Genomic DNA, 20,681 nt, shown 5'->3' with positions numbered 1-20,681 from the left:
TGGTCCACTACCTTTTCGAAACAAATAATTAAAAAGATATTGAAAACAATAATAACATCAGAAAATTTATATCGATACCCTAATACGAAGTTTCTACACCAAAAACATGCAATATTCCCTGCATAATCTATGTTATCAATTAATCAAGTCAAAAGGCAAAAGTTTATTTCCGCAAAATATTTCAAAACGGAAATCGTGAAAGGTAGTAGTCGCAAATGAATGTTGGCTTAAAGTATCTCCACCACATTTGCAAACAATCCCGGAAATCAAACGGTGACTAAACTGTATTGGATATTATATTTGTCATGTCGGATTTCATTGGGGGGGAACCCAGAAGTGAAATGAAAGTCTATCTAAATTTGGAATGTTATAACGACCATCTGAGTAATTATCGTTATAAAAAGGATGAGTATAGGAGAAATCGTCCACATATCTCCAGTCATTGTCAACAATAACAGATTAAGACATAGCGATCACTACAGGTAAATTGACCTTAATGGTTTATCCAGGTGTTTACAGTGTCATTAATTAGATTTTAGTAGTCCTAGGACCCAATTGATAAGGATATTAAATACAAAAGCAGGAAACTAGCTTCCCATGGTCCACCTGCCCAGTATCAATTAACCTGCCCCAATCGCCTTTCGACATTGGTAATATATGATATAAAATATTTGTGGCTATTTTTGTTTCATCATAAATGATAGATAATTATATGAACGAAATGACAAAGATCTCCCGATGGACCTTTGAAGATTAGGCTTGGAATTTTGGCTTATTAGTGTCATATAATACTAATGATATGCCTTCATGAAAGAAATTGTGATACTAGAAATGCCATGGTGCACAAAATCTAAATAAGGTTAAATGAACTTTGATTTTAATTTTCCAAGGAAACAAAGCTCAACTTACCTGAATGATTCTTACTTTACGTCTCTTTCTTTGATAAAGTTAATGTTTCATTCATATAAAGTCTACATGTTTTTTTTATTTATTAGCTGTGTCAATTCTGAGAATAGTAAAACATATTGCCAAATTGATTTAAGCTAGCGCTTCGTGTTGAATTTGCCTCTGTTCAGTTGGTATTCATATTTGCTTTGAATGCCAACTGAAAGACGTTCAATGCTTATATTTTCATTTGGTTACAATTTTATGATGAGATCCCAAAAACATTTGCATCCATAATGAAACAATCATTCGTTATGATCATGGATGGAACAGCCATTTGAACAGCCATCTTCCGTGATCGCTTGGACGACAAGTGTGACGTCATAATGATAATGACGTCATAATAAGCGCTTGAAGTTCATTGTCTACATGTCTATGACTGTCAACTGCGTTTGGTAAGGTTACATTTTGTACATAGTGGGACTGCAATGAAAATGTAAATATTATTGAAATGAACACAACGTATATATGTATAAAAACCTGTCACATGAAGGCCATAGAGTGATAACGTCACAAACCTAACCAAAGTTGAAAGTTACAATGACTGATCGACTTGCATTGAAGAAAACGTGAATTGTAAAGTTTACTCTTCAAACAGAAATAAGAATCAATTATACAATTACATGTTGAAATTAAAGTATAGGCTGATAATTGAAATAGGATGTGTCAATAATAAAGCCACGTCTCAGAAATTGAAACACCTAATTGCTTTAAGTTAGAGATTGACAGTGAACACATATTGAATGGTAATGAAGTCATTACGAGAGACACGCTGATGGGGTTTCATTACAGGTGATCAATGTGTAAGACAGTTTGATGTTACTCGGTGTATATGAGCTGGTAACGACGAATATCTTATTCATTGGTGACGTCACTCATTTTCGTACAATGCATTAGCTTAGCTCATAGCACGAGGAAGACATAGATATTACTCATGTTTTTTATGAGTTTCATGTATGGTCCTGTTTATTTGTTTTCTTTGCGAGTGGGCTTCACAATCGATTTAGACTCTTATACAGACAACTCGCATTCATGATTTCGTTATAATTCGTATATTTAGTTATTTCTTAACGTTTGTCTACAATATTATGTAATGTTAACTACTAAATAATCATGGTTTGTTTGATGTGAATATGTATTTAGAAATATTTTAAGTGAAATTTTAACTAGATGTACTTTGAAACAAATCACGTTTTGCCGTGCTATTAGAATAAACACTGTTTACACTGTTACAAAACAAACACTAAATCATATATACATAAAGATTTCCCTGTAATAATGATTTTTATTAGGTTAAAATTATGGTATCAGCTCATAACTGTTTAAATGAGATTGACTTGTGATCTTTTATTTGATAAGTTCATACGGTAGCGTAATAGTATGTTACAGAAAATAGTCGATAAAAGTGCAATTTCAGGTAAAAGTTGCATTACAACACAAAACTCTGAGTATACTCTCATCTTGACCACTCCGCCGCAGTTTATTTAAGATACACTCAAATTATATATGTTATCTCCATAACATAGCAAATATGATGCTATTTCTTGGATGGTTTTATAAAGATAGCGTTGTTACCTTAGCGATATAAATATAGGAATATTAAAGATATTTTGACAATCAATTTGGCAGATAAAGGCCAGGGTGGTGGTGGATTTGGAGGGTGAATTTTATAGTGTTCTAGAATATTTTAATTGCTAGTCCGGCTGAGTATGACTTAAAATGATATAGATGTGGACAAATTAAGAGTTTTAACATGAAATTATTAGCTGTTGAAGTAATGTCAAAATCATATTATCGATAGCTAGAGACAAGCCTACTGTTAAAGGATATGAAATATCAAAATGAAGCGTTTGGCTTATTTCACTATTTTTGTAAATACATATACAAAATGTATATATTAAACAAAGCTCTCTTTACATGTAACATATTCATGCACTATTGCAACGAAATTATTCTGTTTATGAAATTTTCACATTTTTTGTAGGGAAAAAAGAAAATAATTACAGTTCAATTGACGATGGATAAGAGTGATAGTATAATCGGGAGACGAGAAATCAAGTGAATGCTGTACCTTAATTTTATTGAGATGCACCCATCGTTAAAAGCATTTTATAAATATTTAATTGGAGTAAAGATATTTATTGACACCATCGTTTCAATTATAGATAGTCTTTCACTTGTCATATGTTCTTTGTTGAAGTTAAAGGTCGTGCACTAGATGTTGTAATCGTAGATGTTTTGTCCATTAATTTCACATACACGTAATATTTATTGATATAAGAATCGTGTTTCTAAATGTTGAAGGTGTATATGTATTGCAAAAATAACACAACTGCGAAAGGTGTATACCGGCAAATGAGGAAATCAAACACTCGCGAAAATACCCACTGTTACAGTATTCTGTTTGGTTTTAATTCAATCCAGCGATTAGCTATGTTTAAATTTTTTAAAAACTCGCATTTATGATTCTTTTATTAATTTTGTTTTAAATTTTAAAAATAAAAAAACGACCTTGAATTTAAACAAAAAGAACAAAAGATAAGAAAACAAAATACACTCAATAAATGTATTTTAAACAAACAAGGAGACAAATACAGAAGAAATGTTGCTATATAAACAAAGTCGGACATAGTGGATTTCGTTATTTTATAGGAAAGCGTGATTTATTTTACACCTATCACGTGAAATATTCAATTTAAAACAATGTCTCTTTCACGTGTATAACACTTAATCTTTATAATACGCATGAGTATTGCGTGATATAGATATAAAAATATTGGCGGAAACACAATTCCATGGGTAGTAGATAACATGCAACGATTATCTAACAAAGAGGTTCAGTATCATGGAAGATATTCTCTCAGGCATTAGCGAAAGTCACTTTGTAGGTTGATATCAAGTTGTTTATTTCTCGACAAGTCAGAATCCAAACATATACTTAGCTGATGCCCGCTAAATAGTTTGTTCACCTCAATAAATCATTCGCATATATTTACAAGAATACCAATCCTCAAGAACCAGGAAAATCAGCAAACTCGAAAAGTATTATGTATCATTTTCACCACGAGAACAGTGTGTTCCAGTGTCGATTATCCTCCATATATCACGGATACACTTCCTGTCAGTGTCTACTCCTTTTTACCTCATCAAATAATAAATAATAAATAAAGTTTAGTCCTCCTAAATAGGTATTATCATATAACCTGTTCCGCATGACTTGGTTTTGTTGGTTTTACTGGGTTTAATCGTCCATGCGGCACATCAACGATCATTTCTAGAGCAGGAACTGAGATATCCCTCGGGTACATTATCTGGTTCACTTTATATGCCGGATTGTCAACAGTCTTTGTCTGTTTTAAAGAAGTCTCCGCATTTCCGGTTCCGGTTTTTCCCGGCATTCGGTCTTGTTTGGTAACGGCATTTTTCAAAACTTTAAACATATCAGCGTTACTAGAGATTCCATTCACGAGATCTTTGGTGTTAAATCGTCCTAGAGTATGGGATGTTCCGTCTGTATGATCTGATTGAAGATGGTTAGTTGATTCCGATAAACTATACCCTACATTTGAAACAGACGTCGGAGAAACCTGACGTGCTGCTGACTGATTGACTCTAGAATACACTAATTGTTGAATTAGCTGAGGATCCTGAAGGTTAGATTGAACTATACTAGATTTCGTTGGTCTTATTTTGCTAGAATACATTCCATTTGAATGTTGAGTTACAAGGTCTTGTTTTAAATCCACATTTTTGTTAGGCTGTACTACATTATTTGTTATGACTGAATTTTCTGATAGGAGCAATCCTTCTTTGCTAATTTGCATCTGCTTTTCAGGTTTAAAGCTATTCAATACAAGCTTCCGCAGAAGGCTATTTGAGCTTGTGCGTTCTTTTCTTGGCTGCAAAGAGAGAAACTCAAGTCCTTTTGGAACCTCGGGTATGACAGGGAAGCTGTGAGGCAGCCATTCGTGATTTGTTGAGGGAGTCGTTTTAAGGATACCAGCGGAAATGGCAGCAAATTCCCACTCTTTAATGTTCGAACGTGGTGTTGTGGTATCGTGCCCAATACCTGGTGATTTATTTTCTTGCGTCTGAATTTTGACAACACTTGGCGCAAGCTTGCTCGATTGACCTTTATCTGTAGCATTAGGAATAGGACGACCGTTATCTGGTATAGTTGCTGCAGTCTTTTGACCAGCGTTCCGTGGGAATGGACGTGATGTGGTTGTCGAAACAGAACTATGCGAACCTTCCGTTTTACTTTTGATATCCTCATGTTTGTGAAATATAGGACCGGTGGTTGTACTTGCGATTATAGCAGACGGAGATGTGCTCGGTTGCATAACACTTTGAGGCGATTTTGTTGCAAGCAATGGCGGCGCGGCTGTTGATTTTTTTATCAGATTGATTGGCATTGTTGATGCTGTTACTCCCATGTCTTGGCGGGTTGATGGTGTGCTCGTCGTCTTGACAACAGTGGAATGCAACGGCAGAGACTCAAATGTATTTGCTTTCAAGTCCGATATATCCAACTTTTGCCTTGCAGTGATTTTAGATGTGTAATTGTCCTTTGCTATCGGATGACTTGTGTTGATAAGGTCATTCAGATTAACTATCAGTTTCTTAGACAAAGACTCGCCTGTTACTGATGAAACAGTGGTTGTCACAGCTAACACACTATGCTTGTATGATATATTATCAGCTATTCTGACCTCCGGGGAGGATTTACTAGTTTGAACAGTCGACTTTAATGGTACGATAGATGGATCAACTGGCTTTGCTGATGGAAGCTGCTTAGTCGCTGCTGATGAAACTGCAGTATGGTGGTTTGAAGATGATTGACTAACAGTGGCTAACCGTGATCCCCCGATGCTCTTACGTGAGTTGGCTATCAGAGGAGATGCAACTGTGCTTTTAATACTTAGTTGAGTTGATATATCTTTGTTCGCAACGCTGTTTGTGGAAATGGTTGACGATTCCGTTGGCTTTTGGCTTGCTGTTGTTGTTGTGGTGAGTCTAAGTAAAGAGGCTAAGTCCAGATTAAGTCCACCTGCTGAAACTTCCGGTAATGGGGTATGGTGCGCTTTGCCACGATTGCTTCTGTCTTGAAGATTTAGTTTCGAAAGATGAGCTACAGGTGTGTGGGTCTCTAAGCCTTGGCTAGACAAAGTCATCGTTGCACTCGCAGGAGCGGTTTCTGTTGCGTCTAGTAGAACAGTTGCCTTTTTTGGTGCACGCATGTCTTGTTGATTTCCCGGATTTTGTTCTGTTTTCACAGGCAACTGTTGCGATGATGGTTGCGTTGCTAGTTTAGGTAGAACCTCATTAGATATTGTTACAGAATGCGTCGCTGCGGAAAAACGATTCTCCTGCATGTGTTTTACGGGTTGAATTGGTGGTTGCTGAATTGTAGTTGTCTCTTGATGCGTAGACATTTGAGTAGGTGTAGGTATCCTTGGTTTTTTAGTCTTTTGAGGGACCGAATTGTTAAGAGCGTCTATATTCTTCACTACAGGCATCACTTGTGGTGATGGACTTTCAAGGTTTAATTTACCGTTTAATGACAGCTGCTCTAAGGAGGTAGACAATCTTCTAGTTATTTCAGCTGATAGTTGATCTTTTCTTTCCAGTTTTGTTGTCTTATCATTGTTTTCCGTAAAACTATTCTTATCATTAATACTGTTTTGATGAATATCATTAGCGGTTTGCCTGCCAACCATTTTCACTAATGATGTCAGAATTCTGGATGCTATAGAATCAACAGCTTTCTCATCGAGTGCAGCGAAGGGATTAGTTGTCCTTGTCTTATTGTTCCCATCGTTTTGTCGTCTTACATTTGCCGTTTTCGTTTGTTTCGGATATGTTAAATTATCTTTCTCTGCCGTAGTTCCCTTTTGACTATTCGAAATATGTTGTATTTCATTTTTGGTGATAAGTGTGGCATTTGCTGATCTCGATAGCAGCGGATATGCATGCATTGGGTTTTGTGCTTCTTTGGACACACTATTGGTATTTAAAGTGGTGATTTGTGGCATGTTATTAACATCAACTGGAATTGATTTTACGTCCATTGCAGTTGGATTGTTTGAATATGACAAAGTAGATTTATCAGTATTTGAAATGTTCAGTATCTTATGCAATCCACCATGTAATTTGTATCCTTGTTCTACTCTTTTACTAGGCGAAGATGTAGGTTTAGAGGTAAGGACCTCATACGATGTACCTCCTATTCCGGTAGCAATTACTTGATTGGTTGGTATGGACGAAAGTTGATTTAAAGGTGTAACTGTTGCTTTACTTGTAGCATCAAGACTGGAAACTGCATCTGGAAGTACACTTGGTCTAACCTTTTCAGGAACGACAATCATTGGCGAATTAAAGTGTTCGATATTCACATTTGTGGAACCATGATTTGCACTAGCCTCTATCGGAATAGTATTAGTTGATAAACTGACTGTTGTCGGAATTGTAACTGTTCTTGATCCTCCAATTATGTCAGGTGAAAAAGTCGATGATGGCGCAGTCGTTACACCACCCTTAACGGCCGGTGATGTAGAAGTAAAGGCTTGTGATGTAGTCATTGATGAATGGGTTGTTTGAGTTGTAGCCGCTGGTGCTTTAGTTTTAGCCGCTGGTGCTTTAGTTGTGGACGCCGGTATTTTAGTTGTGGACGATGGTACTTTAGTTGTAGCCACAGGTGCTTTAGTTGTGGACGCAGACATTTTAGTTTTGGACGCTGGTGTTTTAGTTGTGGTCGCCGGTGCATTATTTGTAGCTGCTGGCGTATTATTTGCTGATACTGTTTTATTAGTTGTGAATGCTGGTGATTTAGTTGTAGCCGCTGGTGCTTTAGTTGTGGACGCCGGTATTTTAAGTGTGGACGATGATACATTAGTTGTAGCCACTGGTTCTTTAGTTGTAGCCGCTGGTGCTTTAGCTATAGATGTCGGTATTTTAGTTGTGAACGCTGGTGATTTATTTGCAGCTGCCGGTGATTTAGATGTAGCCGCTGGTGTATTAGTTATAGATGTCGGTATTTTAGTTGTGGACGATGGTACTTTAGTTGTAGCCGATGGTACTTTAGTTGTAGCCACTGGTGCTTTAGTTGTGGACGCAGACATTTTAGTTTTGGACGCTGGTGCTTTAGTTGTGGAGGCCGGTATTTTAGTTGTGGACGATGGTACTTTAGTTGTAGCCGATGGTACTTTAGTTGTAGCCACTGGTGCTTTAGTTATGGACGCAGACATTTTAGTTTTGGACGCTGGCGTTTTAGTTGTGGTCGCTGGTGCATTATTTGTAGCTGCTGGAGTATTATTTGCTGATACTGTTTTATTAGTTGTGAATGCTGGTGATTTAGTTGTAGCCGCTGGTGCTTTAGTTGTGGACGCCGGTATTTCAAGTGTGGACGATGATACATTAGTTGTAGCCACTGGTTCTTTAATTGTAGCCGCTGGTTCTTTAGTTATAGATGTCGGTATTTTAGTTGTGAACGCTGGTGATTTAGTTGCAGCTGCTGGTGATTTAGTTATAGATGTCGGTATTTTAGTTGTAGACGTTGGTACTTTAGTTGGGGACTCTGGTGCATTAGTTGTAGCCACTTGTGTATACGTTGTTGATACTAGTTTATTAGTTGTGGACGCTGGTGCTTGAGTTGTAGCCGCTAGTGTATTAGATGTTGACACTGGTTTAATAGTTGAGGACGCTGGCACTTTAGTTGTAGACACTGGTGTATTAGTTTTAGCCTCTGGTTTATTAGTTGTAGCCGCCGGAGTAGTAGTTATAGCTGTTTTCTGAGAAGTAGTCGCTGATAAAATTACCACTGAGTGCGTTGTACCATCTGGTGAACTAGATATTGTCTGAACTGTTCCGATTGATGAGTTAGAACTTGTCTTATTACTTGCCGATGAGTTGGAAACCATATGGGATGTGCCCATTGGTAATTGGAAAACTGGCTGAACTGTAGGACTGATGGAAGATGGGAATGTTGTCTTTGACGGCCTATGTTGCTCTGACACAACAACTGATATCTGGTCAAAAGGCTGTGTCGGTTTTACTGTACTAACTTCGAGTGTGTATGGCGCTTCTACAACCACCGCGGACCTTATAAAAGGCGCTATAGTTCCATGATGTGTTCCCGTGTTTACATCTCCGTTGCCACCACCAGTAGGATGCATGAAGGCAAAATCGGTTAACGCAACATCCTGAAGATGAAGACTTGGTGAAAGCACACCAAGCTCTGTATTACTGTAGGCGGTGTTGGTGATGCCTCTGCTCGCCGATATATGAGTTGGCTGGAGTTGAAAGTTTCCCAAAAACCGTTGATTGAGCGAAGGATTGGTATTGCTCTGAACTGTTGGAACCAGTTTACGGTTGTTTACATGGTTGTTGGGTACCGAAGTTAATGGTCTCGAAGAGGACAACATATCCGACGGACTAAGCTGCCGACTAGGAGTGAAGAAACAAGGTAGTATAAGTCTCGATCGGGCCAGAACAATGCACAATAAACTAAACAATAACCTTTACTATAAAAAAGACAATATGAACAATTTAATAATTTTATAACAATGATATATAAAATACTAATAAACTGGATATAAACTACTAATACAATTTCCCTGGGTATTGCTATTAATGAAATACTATTGTGTCGAAAACAATTACGATACGGCAAATGTGCTTTAGACCCACAACCGTGCCTTATCGTACCTTGTCCCTCTGTTGCCAGTCGGGTCGGCTGTTGGCTGACTCCTTGTTTGGTGGGTAGACGAAGACGCACCTGGTCGATTTGATCCTTGTTTTTGACCTCTTACGATGGTATTTCTCGTCATTGAGTTGGTCAACAGATTCGTGGATATTGTTGGATTAGTCTGAATAGCTGGTTGAGTAAGGCCAATCTGACTAGAGGCTTCTCGCATTTGCTGCTGACCCGTCTGAGAAGTACTGAATTGGGTTAGGGGTCGAGGACTGTTTTGCTGGGATCTAGTAGAAGATTTCGTTCCTAAAGTTGCCACGCTTCGCTGTTGGCTTGAACTACTGATCCTAGGCTGAGAGGCTTGCGTTTGTGACGAGACTGTGTTTGGCTGTGGATGTATAAAACTCATTCCTGTTGATGTAGTTGGACTATTCTGTGGCTGACGCACTACGTGTAACGTTTTTGAACCTCGCTGTAATAGATCATTTCGCTGTTTTCTCTTTTCGTTATGATGACCATGCATAGATGTTGCTGTTTTAGGAGGCGTTGATTTGCTAGGTTGTTGTTGCCTGTTTTGTTGTGTATCTACTTGAGATTGCTTCGCTCCGTGTTGAATCAAATGAGTACTAACATGACTTCGTGTTGCCGTCTGAGTTGTAGGAGGTTTAATTTTGCTTTGTTTTACAGACGAAAATCCATTTTGAGACGACGGTACATGATTGAGCTGTTTCATTTGTGTCGACATCTGATTTGTAGATGAAGAAACAGGCTGGTTAAATCTTTGATTAATTTGAGATGTCCCCATTGTAAAGCTAGCATGTGTCTGCCCTACCTGAGAATTCGGCATCTGGAAAGAAGATGGTTTGCTGTTTCGGACACTCTGAGAAGAAGTCCTTGTTGAAGAACTTGTAGGGTCGATCGAATGTTGGAAGGTTTGAACCGATCCCATCTGAGAGGAAGTAATAGGTTGAAGCCAATTTTGAGACGCTCCCGTTTTAGAACTTACCGGGTTGCTAGGCTGTAGGCCATTTTGATGCGTCCTCATTTGAGATTGAGTCATCTGACTATTTTGAATCATTTCCATCTGGAAACTTTCAAGGCTATTGGACGGATAGGCATTATGTGTCATTCTTCTTTGTGTCATTGTAGGACTATTAGTCTGCTGACCACTTTGAGCTATCTCCCTATGAAACTTTGTGGGATGAATAGGTTGATTTGTCGTTGTTTGAGAAGTCGCTTTGGTAGAAGCCGGTTGGATAGTATTTTTACCGTTTTGGGAAACCATATGCACACTTGAATGCCGGTTCGATTGACCCGACGTTTGGGATGCAGGATGTCCATGTTGGCGATGTGGCGAAGCTCCATGTGTTTGGGCATTCTGTTGAACGACTACAGAGGTCTGAGGTAATACCGTTTTAGAAGTTGCAGACTTTTTCGGTAAACTATTTTGGCGTTTTCCTATTGACACGGACTGTGGCGTTGGAGCATGGATTTGTTGATTATGTTGACTCGTACTGATTCCATTTCCAAAGTGATTAGTGTTTCTTTGACTAAGTTGAGGTGTTGTGCCGGACGGAACACTTTTATGTTGATGGTTTGTTGTTCGACCCTGAGATCCTGATACTTCTATGTTATTGGCTTGGTGAACATTAGTCAGTGTATTGCTACTTCCTGTTGAAGATAATGCATTGTTTACGATTCGTAATACATGCTTCCCCGGTGTCGTTGGGTTGTTCGGTATCTTTGATGGCTGTCCACTTGGCGGAGCCATTGATGGTGATATCCGAAGAGTACTGGTTATGTCATGAGAAACACCCTGTGAAGATGTTTGTTTCTGATTTGGAGATTTTCCCATTGAAACAGTAGTTATAATATTTGGTTGGTTATGCTGATTTAATGCTATCGTATTACTGTTAGCTTTCTTTGGCATTTTGTTCAGCGAAGCAACTGGCTGGACATTTTTCTTGATTATAGAAGATTGTGTTTGACCTGCCGACTGAGTGTTACTTGTTTGTTGAGCCTGGTTCATTGCTTTTGTTTCGGTGTTGGGCTTTTGAGCTGTAATTGAGCCACTTGCAGCTTTCGGACTATTTTTCTGCGACTTTCCTACTTGTGCAGTGGATATTCTGGAGGTTGATGATGATAAAACCTCTGGTGGACTATTTTGTAGTTGAACATTCCTGTTGAAATCCGACACGATTGGAGAAACCCAGCCTATAGGGCTACTATGTTGTAGATTCTGAAAAGGAAATAGAGTATCTCCAGGTGTTAGTGCTGACCAGTGAGTTGCAGTTGGACTGCCAGTCATTCGTGTATTTGAATTCGGACTAGTAGGTTTCTCTACTAGGTTGGAAGTAGACCTGACTTGCTGACTAGTTATGTTCACCTTCGCGGCTGGACCTGAACTCTTCTGTGCGTTTAATTCTCCAATAAAGTTCTCATGCGTGTTTGTTGAAGGCGGGTTCGATTGATGTTTTGACTGAGCTGTGGTAGTTTGGTTAGGCTGGCCTGGTGATTGTGGTTTATGTCCGGTTGTAGCAGTATTTTGTGCATGTGTGTATTGTCCAGTTGCGCCATTTGATTGTCCCTGTAGAAGTTGACTCGATGTGCGTGTTGACTGACTCGATGACGATTGTCGAGCATGACCATTGACTTGTGTTTTAGTGTTTTGAACGGGTGATCCGTTGGACTGTACTGTTTGATGTTGCCCAGTGTTACCTTGGCCTACCATCTGTTTAGCGGTTTGTTGTTGTGATTGAACTGTTGATTGTTGCCCAGAAAATTGTCCGGGATTTCGGTTACTATTTACGCCTGCTGTCTGACGCTGCGTTTGATGTACAAGTTGATCCTTTGGCGGGCTAGGTATATTTTTCTGCATGTGTGATTTGGTTCCAATCTGTTGTCCAACTTGACCTTGAATATGACCAGCAGATTTTTGTTGTTGAACTCTTTTACTATGTGATTTGTGCACTGGTTTAGGTCGACCTGTCAATTGTACAGACACTGCAGCCTGATGACCAGCTGTAATAGGCATGTGTTGACTAGTCTGTGATAAACTTGGGGATAGTTGGCCTATTTGACTGTTGACCTGCCCTGTTTGTGTAACTGCTTGGCTTTGGCTTGTCCGTCCTAGCTTTGAATCAATTCGTTTGACTTGAATTTTCGAAATCTGATTTATTTCTGGTTGAACCTGATTGTTTGACAAATGAGTATTCTCTATCATTTTACCATTTTTCAACGTTTGAGCAGTGCTTCCAATGTCAAATGACAACGAATTGACTGAAGATTGTACTAAAGTGGCACTCGGCGGAGGTATACCATTTTGACTTACTGGAGATGTATTTACTTTCGGAGCATTACTTTTAGTAGACGAAACGACTGATGTTTGGCCACCAGATGAGTTCAGAGTATTTCTAGACTGCTGTGATATGCTGTTCATCACGGTTTGGCTTCCTGAACTTGGTGAGAAAACTTGACCATTTGATGAAGCGAATACGTTACTTGTTCCTGTGAATTCTTTAGTGTGTCCATTCGCGGTATTTTGAATGGCATTAACATTGGAGTTATGTCCTGTTGATGAGCTATGTGACCTATGTACTGTATTGCCTTGTTGTACGGGCTGATTTTTGGTTGATGGTATCTTGGTTTGTGTTGTTATAGTATTACCATGGCCACGATGTTGCATTTCTCTGTTTCCGGTTGGCTCTTTATTAGTCACTACTTGAGTAATTTGCTGTGAAGATACAGTTGACTTCTGATTATGTTGCCCAACTTGTACGGGTAGTTGACTTATTCCAGATGATTTGCTGTTCATTGGATTACTTTTCTCGACTGGTGTTGATGAAATAGTATTAGACTGAACTCCACTTGACATTTGTTTACTGGCTGAGAAATGATGTAGATTATTCTGTTGGTTCATCGTCTGATCCAGAGTTAACCATCCCTGGTTAACAGATGTTTGTGATGGCATAGAGTTACCATGGTGACCAGACGACAATTGTTCGTGAATGGTATTAACCTGGTTGCTCGGAGACGAATTTGGCGATGCTTGCAAGGCATTTCTTTGATGTCCAGCAGATTGCGGTTGAACTTTTGTATGTTGACTATTCATTAGTTTGTCTTGGGCACCAGATTGCTTTGTGATATGATTTGGCGAGTTACTTTGTAGTTTAAAATTGTTAACAATAGGTTGCTCAATTAAATTAGTTTGCTGAATGTTCTGTGTATATCTCGTGGTAGCCGGAGTATGACGACCCTGGTTATTTGTTAACTGTTGGTTATTCTGAGGAAATTCTTGTCTCCTTAATGTTGTCCTGCTAGTGAACGATTTTGCACTTAGAGTCTGACCTTGATTGTTCTGGCTGACCTGGCCTTGACCTCCTCCCAAATGTTCTTGAAAGGCATTCTGAATATTGGCTGGCTGGCTCGACACTCGGCTACTGCTTGGCGTACCTGGCTTGGTGATGGTATGTGTTGACTGTCCGTTTACTGCGTGGTTATTTGACTGTTGATTGCTTTTTTGATTTGTCGTTTGTTGCTGGTTTGTATTTCTATGGTTGGTGATCGCCATATCACCATTCATCAATGAATGTGGTGATTTTGTCTGTGACGGCGGGGTATTTGTGTGGGTCGTAATTGAAGTTTCTACATTCGACGGATTATGTTGTATATTCTGAGATGAAAGCATATTACTTTGGTGTCCAATGATACCTTGACTAGCAGTATGCGAACTAAACGTGGACTGCTGCACTGACTGGCTAGGTCCTTGGTTTGATTGTCCGGACGGTTGATTGTTTAAATTATTTGGCGGCTGTCCTGCAGACTGACTTGATAATTGTTGCTGACCAGTCAATGCAGTCATTTGATCAATATTGTGAGTATTGCGTAATGACGGATGCCTCTCAGCTTTTTCTGGTACAGTTGTTTGCAATGTATGACCATTTACTGATCTTGAAACAGAGTTGAATTGCTCGACCACATTGCTAGGTTGTTGTGGCAAGCTATCGGTTGGTGTTCGACTTCCTGGCTGTTGTTGTGTTTGCGACGAAGAGGACCATGTGTTGAACTGGCTCGGAGGAATGTCCCTTATTTGCTGCGGTGAGTTCCTTGTTTGTGCTTGACTTCCTAGTTGTTGTGTTTGCGACGAAAAGGACACTGTGTTGAACTGGCTTGGAGGAATGTCCCTAGATTGCTGCGGCGATTTACTTACTCCGGTTATACCTCCCAGGTTTTGTAAAGGAAGTTTCTCGTTCATTTGAGCTGAGGCAGAATTGACTTGTCTGCTTATACCATTAGGTAGGTTTGGTAAGCTTTTCTGCGTTCCCATAGATGACTTGGAGACTGTATTTACCTGCTGAACCGAATTGCTAGAATGTTGTGGCAGATTATTCATGACTGTTTGGATGTTCGTATTTTGTAACATCTGTTCATTAATCGGAGCTACATTTACCGGATGTGCAATATTGTGGCTTCCAATCGGCATTTGGGCATTTGATGAGGAATGAACACTGTTAACATGGCTTGGTGTAGTATTCGACTTCTGTGATGAACTACTTATACCAGTATTTCCTACCGCATTCGTTGATGTAACATGTCCTGACGAAGACACAGAGGCACCATTGAGATGCACAGGAATGTTAATATTTTGTGGAGCCTCTCTATTCTTTGAGGTGGAAACAGTGTTCAGTTGTTGTATCATATTGCTTGAATGTTGTGTTATAATGTGTGGATTTGTCTGGCTACCAGTGTCCTGTGAAGAACCGTGACCATTTGTCGAAACCAAACTTGTTTTACTGGCAATTGTACCGGACTGTAATTGTGTTGGATTCACTACTGATTGACTCCCTAATGGTTGCGGTTTCATAACAGAAGCAACGGATTGGAACTGGATGGGTGTACTTGTTTGTTGATGTGTTATACTTCCTGTTCCGGCATTACTTCTTATGCTTTGCGAAGACAATAGTTCACTTGGCGATGCGGGGACAGTATTGAATTGTTGACTTTTACTACTTGACTGATGTGGCATGATATTCTGTCTTTCTGTGATTTGCTGGGCCTTGCCAGTAGTTGTCATGGTCATTGCGTTTGGTGATGTATTGCTGGCTTGTGGTTGGGAGCTGCTCTTCTGTGATATGACTTCTACATGTGTGGCTGAATTCATGATCTCTGGAATGCCTTGATGACCCGCTAACTGTTGATTGCCCTGCATTTTAGAATGACTCTGTGTTTGACTTCGTGACAAAGACTGATGAGGCACATTGCTTTGTTGTGCTTGTGAACTACTATGGCTTACTGCATTATGTGATGCCTTTGGAACTGAAGAAGTAGAAATCGGATGCAAATGTCCAGGCGAGTTCATGAAACTATGAGTACCACTATTGTGTCCGGAGTTGTGTCCAGATGTTTGACCTAGATGTAAAGTGGTGATTTGTCTTGCATTATTGGTAGACACCTGTGGTAATGTTTGACTGCCTGCGGTATTACCATTAGACTGTTGTTGTGAGACAGATTTCATCATTGTTTGGCTTTGGGTTCCTTGCAGAGACATTTGTAAAGTTGATGGGGTTCCAATGGTATTACTCTGGTGAGCCGTATTGCCTGATGGTTGTGGTAAGTGGCTAGTTCCCGAATTACTTTCCCTCGATAGCGAAGTTTGTGAACTTGTTGATGTCGAAACGGAACTAACCTGACTGGCTAAATTACTAGGTTGGTGTGGTAGGGCACTCATTTCCATAGAAGCCATATTTAGGTTTAATGTCTGCATATTCGGTGAAGAAGAAACACTTCCAGGCAGATTTTGAATGTTTCCATTATGCTGGGCACCCGCAAACACTTGCTGTGAATTGCCAACTTTCACATGATTGTTTTGCTGACTTGTAACATGCGGACCAATATTGCTTTGCAGATTTTGCGGCTGATTTTGTGAGTGATGTATAGGAATATTTGGTACTGCCGCATGTTGTCCGTTAGGATTAGCGTGAACCCCCCGTAACATTTGGGGCATGAGTATACCCATGTCTGCCGCAGATTGACTCGTTAACACCGTAGTGGGTCCATGAATGTTACCTGTTTCACGGAGCGGTGGCTGAGGTTGACTTGAAGTTTGCTGAGTATTCCCGACATGTTGAAAATTAGTCGACTGCGATCCTTTTTGATTGCCTTGCATGCTATTGCTGACTCTAGTACCAGTCACCATTTTGGTATTTGTTTGAGATGGAATATTCGATGTATTCCCTATCGTCACGTGGGTGCTGGTCTGTGAACTAGCTGTAGAATGTCTTTCGCTTTGCTGAGTATTTACGGCATTATGAGCATTTGTTGACTGTGGTCCCTGTTGATTGCCTTGCATGCTATTGCTGACTTTAGTACCAGACACCATTTTGGTATTTGTTTGCGATGGAATATTCGATGTATTTCCTGTCGTCACGTGGGTGCCAGTCTGTGAATTAGCTGTAGAATGTATTCCAGATGTAGGTGACATAAAAAGTTTTTGATTCGTTGTAGACGGAATACTGTTTTGAATGTTTGCATTACTAGCTGCCTGTTGATTTCTTATAGGCGCAGGCGCGGTATTAACATTTCCGTTTCGTTGGAAAATGTTGCTCTTCTGTTGTGATGTTGCAATATGTTGTCCAGTCGACGGTTTAGTTACTGTATTGGTAGGATTCAATTCGACATGGTTACTCTTCGAGTGATGTTGAGGAACGGTTGGAGTAGCAACAGTTGAAGTATGCGCCTGTTTTTGTTGATTTATATTATGTGGAGGAGAAGACATCTGCATCTGATTTCCGCTAGTTTTAGCTCCAGCAGGGACGTAATGCGGGAGGACATTTTGCGCTGTAGATGAAGCATGTCCAATAGATGAATGAATGGATGATGAACTCGAATTCGGTAATGGAAATTGATTGGTTGATCCAGAAACAGCACTATTCTGATTGGCTGAACCGGGAGTAACCGCATTGTTATTGACTGGTCCGGAAGTAACAGCATTCCGATTTGGGCTAACTGCATTTCGACTGACTAATCCGGCTCTAACAACATTATTATTTTGCTGTTGATTTTGAACTGGTGAAATTGAGTTTATGTTAGTGGCTGGATGAGTCTGCATCACTGGACTACCATGTCTTTTTCGAAGCCAAGAAGAGACCACAGCCTGCGTGATATTGTGTATAACGTTCATATCTATCATGGGCTGATTTGGTTGGTTAGGGACCATCATTCGTGACAAGCCTATGTGTTGCGGGCTGTTATGCTGGCCTGAAGCTACAAACTGCGCATTAGACTGCGGCGGATGGTGTTGCTGTACTGCCATGTTACTAGGCTGTTGATGCGTTGGTTGATGGAAATTAATATGCAAGTTGATAATAGGGTGATGGGGTGGACTAACCTGTGGATGGGCATTTCCCTGTGTCTTTATATTAACTCTATCCACACCGGATGATGCAGGGAAGGTAGGTTTATTAGTCGATGTAGAAATATGCATGCCATGTGGCACTGAAGATTGCGGCGTGGATGAACTGGTAGTTACAGTGGCATCAATTGCTTGGAACGGATTATTTCCATTTAAGTTGATCGTACCTATTTTTGGAGCCGTTGGTAATTGCGACGTAGTAGTTGTAGAAGGAGACGGAGGTGCAGTTGTTGTTGCTGTTGCTTTTGTTGTTGTTGGTTGTTGTGTTGTTGTCGACGTTGAAGGAGTTGTGGTTGATGTCGCAACCACAGTATGTACTCTGTCATGTGGGGCATGTGTTTCCATTCTATGCGTCTGGTGACTATTGGATGTCAGGAATGGTTGGTTTGCGGCATGGCCATGAGCAATTCCAACATGTCTCAAAGAAGATTGTCCAGACGTGGCTATCCCCGTTTTCCTAGCTCCATTAGATGTAGGTTGTAGGTCAACAGGAGAGAAAACTCTCGAAGTAGCAATACGGAAGGCACTGTTTCCTTCTGAAATGGGGTGATTCAACGGCATTCCCATCATGGAAGACGAGAAACTGCCCTCGTGATGACTATTCAAAAATGTGTCCTGGTTGCCATGTACCTGAGGCTCGATTTGAGTTACATCTACAAGGCCTGCTTGGATTTCGGGCACGTCATTCCTAAACGTGTTTGTCGGTTCAGGCTTGCGTTGTCGGTCAAAATGTAGAGGCCTGTTTCGAATCTGCAAATAGTTGAGGTGGCCAGCGGATAGTGTACCTGGAGTTCGCGGTTCAAACAGGTCAGGTTGTGAATTAAAGGAAGGCGATGATTTCATAACAGATTTCAAAAGTTCTCTAGCATGGTGAGAAAGAATGGCTTTCCTGATCTCCTTGAACATTGCATTCTGTGAAGAGGTTCCCTGAGATTGCTCAGTGACTGGAGCCGACAATTTCGTCAAAACGTCTAGATTTGAGGTTCCGTCAATCTTAGCGGAAGTGTCCTGGTTCTGACTGGCAGTGATTCCTGTATGACCTCCGTGATCTGGATGAGGATCAACCCCAGGAAAGTTAAAGGCTCTGTGATGTAGGGCCACTGGTGAAGCTGGTTCTGCAGGCATTGGGAAGCTGAATGCTCGGTCAGGGCTTGGGTTTAACGCTGGCTCACTTACTGAGACGGAGTTGTCCTTTTTCACAAATGCCATGCCAGGTTTAGTAGAAGAAGAATGTAATGCAGCAATCATTTGCTGTCGTTTTGTAGGAGCACGGATTTGCATGGAGTTAAACTCGTTTTTAGTTTGTCGTTTTAGCCTGTATTGCAGGTTGTCGTCATACCGCGTACTCTCTCCATCTTGAATAGTTTTTGTTTCTTGGATATCTGCCTGCAACAGCAAATATTATTAATCGAATATTAGAAATAATGCAGGTAAATATAATAGAATAATTACAATTAAGACGGGGACTCTTTTCCTTTTTATTGATAATGTGCAAAAACCTATTACTTCTATATGTAGTATTCTGAATAAATACGTATATTGCATCATAAAATTTCACCATATTGCTGATCAATATGTTTTTAAGAAATCATTAAATTTCATTTAAATTGTCATACCAATGCAATTGTCTTGACGACAAAAATAACATAAAAATCGAGATATTGCTTAGAAATATATGTCTTACCCCACGAAAAATTACAAATACTTCTGATAGCTAAGGCGAATATATGCATTATTTTATTTTCAATGAATTGTTAGTCTACATATTTCGTTGCAATTACATTTTATCACATAGTTAGTTTTACTTCGGTTAACGAAATACATTTGAAATATTACCAAAAATGAAAATCACTTAATAATTATAGAAAGAATCTGCATCAACTTTTGCTAGTCATTTCCTGTCACCAATTCAATCAAACATTAATTGTAATCAATTGTCGTGTGTCCTTATCTGTTTCATGTACAAGTCTTTTAATTTGAAATATGAATAATAACATGAGAGATGAAGTAAATGAATGTCTATATTTCCAGTTGATTTCAAGTACTTCCTTTTATGTCGATGTTATATATCAATGACGGATCATGACTACACCCTGACGTGGAGAGGTATTTTAACACCTGTAGTTTTACCGTCGCCATTGATCACACTGAACCACGCTGACTGATTCACCTAGGGAAATACATCACTCGCTAATTACACAGTGCTGAAATATCCTATGAACAAGTGTAACTGTTGTTGAGTTACTTTGTTGAGATAGTTTGTTTAAGGTCGAGATAAAGATAACTTTCCAATACACATGTCATTAATGTTGGTCAATACAAGTGTATCATATGAAATTACTTTAATATTTTCTTGGCGTTTGAGATCACCACTTTTAATGATTTTAAAATGAATTAAACGACACATATCCATTGTAAGCCTACAATCATATCAAGGATTGCAGGATTTCCCCGTTACAAAATTAAGCTCAGTGCTATTGCTTTTGCCAATGTTTTTTTTTAATTTATTGACTACGATGGTGGAATATTCCTATTATCATACTCAGTATTTGAAAATGCAAGTGGAAATATAAGTAAAAACTTCATTTTGCGGCGCCAATGTTTACCCAATGTGAAAAAACCATCAGCGTTTTT

The 20,681-nt window shown here is 39.6% G+C and overlaps 2 protein-coding genes across 2 annotated transcripts in view; both read right to left on the bottom strand.

Moving 5' to 3' along the window:
* Window positions 1-4,139: 4,139 nt before the first annotated feature.
* On the bottom strand, window positions 4,140-9,368 carry LOC138306610 (uncharacterized). The gene has a single exon (XM_069247049.1). The coding sequence runs from the start codon at window positions 9,366-9,368 to the stop codon at window positions 4,140-4,142; it is 5,229 nt and encodes a 1,742-aa protein (XP_069103150.1).
* Window positions 9,369-9,623: 255 nt separating this feature from the next.
* The window catches only part of LOC138306609 (streptococcal hemagglutinin-like), a 28,659-nt gene continuing 17,601 nt past the window's right edge, over window positions 9,624-20,681 (bottom strand). The window contains exon 2 of the mRNA XM_069247048.1: window positions 9,624-19,433. Coding sequence (XP_069103149.1) covers window positions 9,624-19,433 — 9,810 coding nt within the window. The remainder of the gene's footprint in view (window positions 19,434-20,681) is intronic.

This window comes from Argopecten irradians, chromosome 13 (genome assembly GCF_041381155.1).
Source record: "Argopecten irradians isolate NY chromosome 13, Ai_NY, whole genome shotgun sequence".
Taxonomy (NCBI): domain Eukaryota; kingdom Metazoa; phylum Mollusca; class Bivalvia; order Pectinida; family Pectinidae; genus Argopecten; species Argopecten irradians.
Note: the sequence above shows the minus strand (reverse complement) of the source record. Positions and strands in the feature narration are given on the sequence as shown.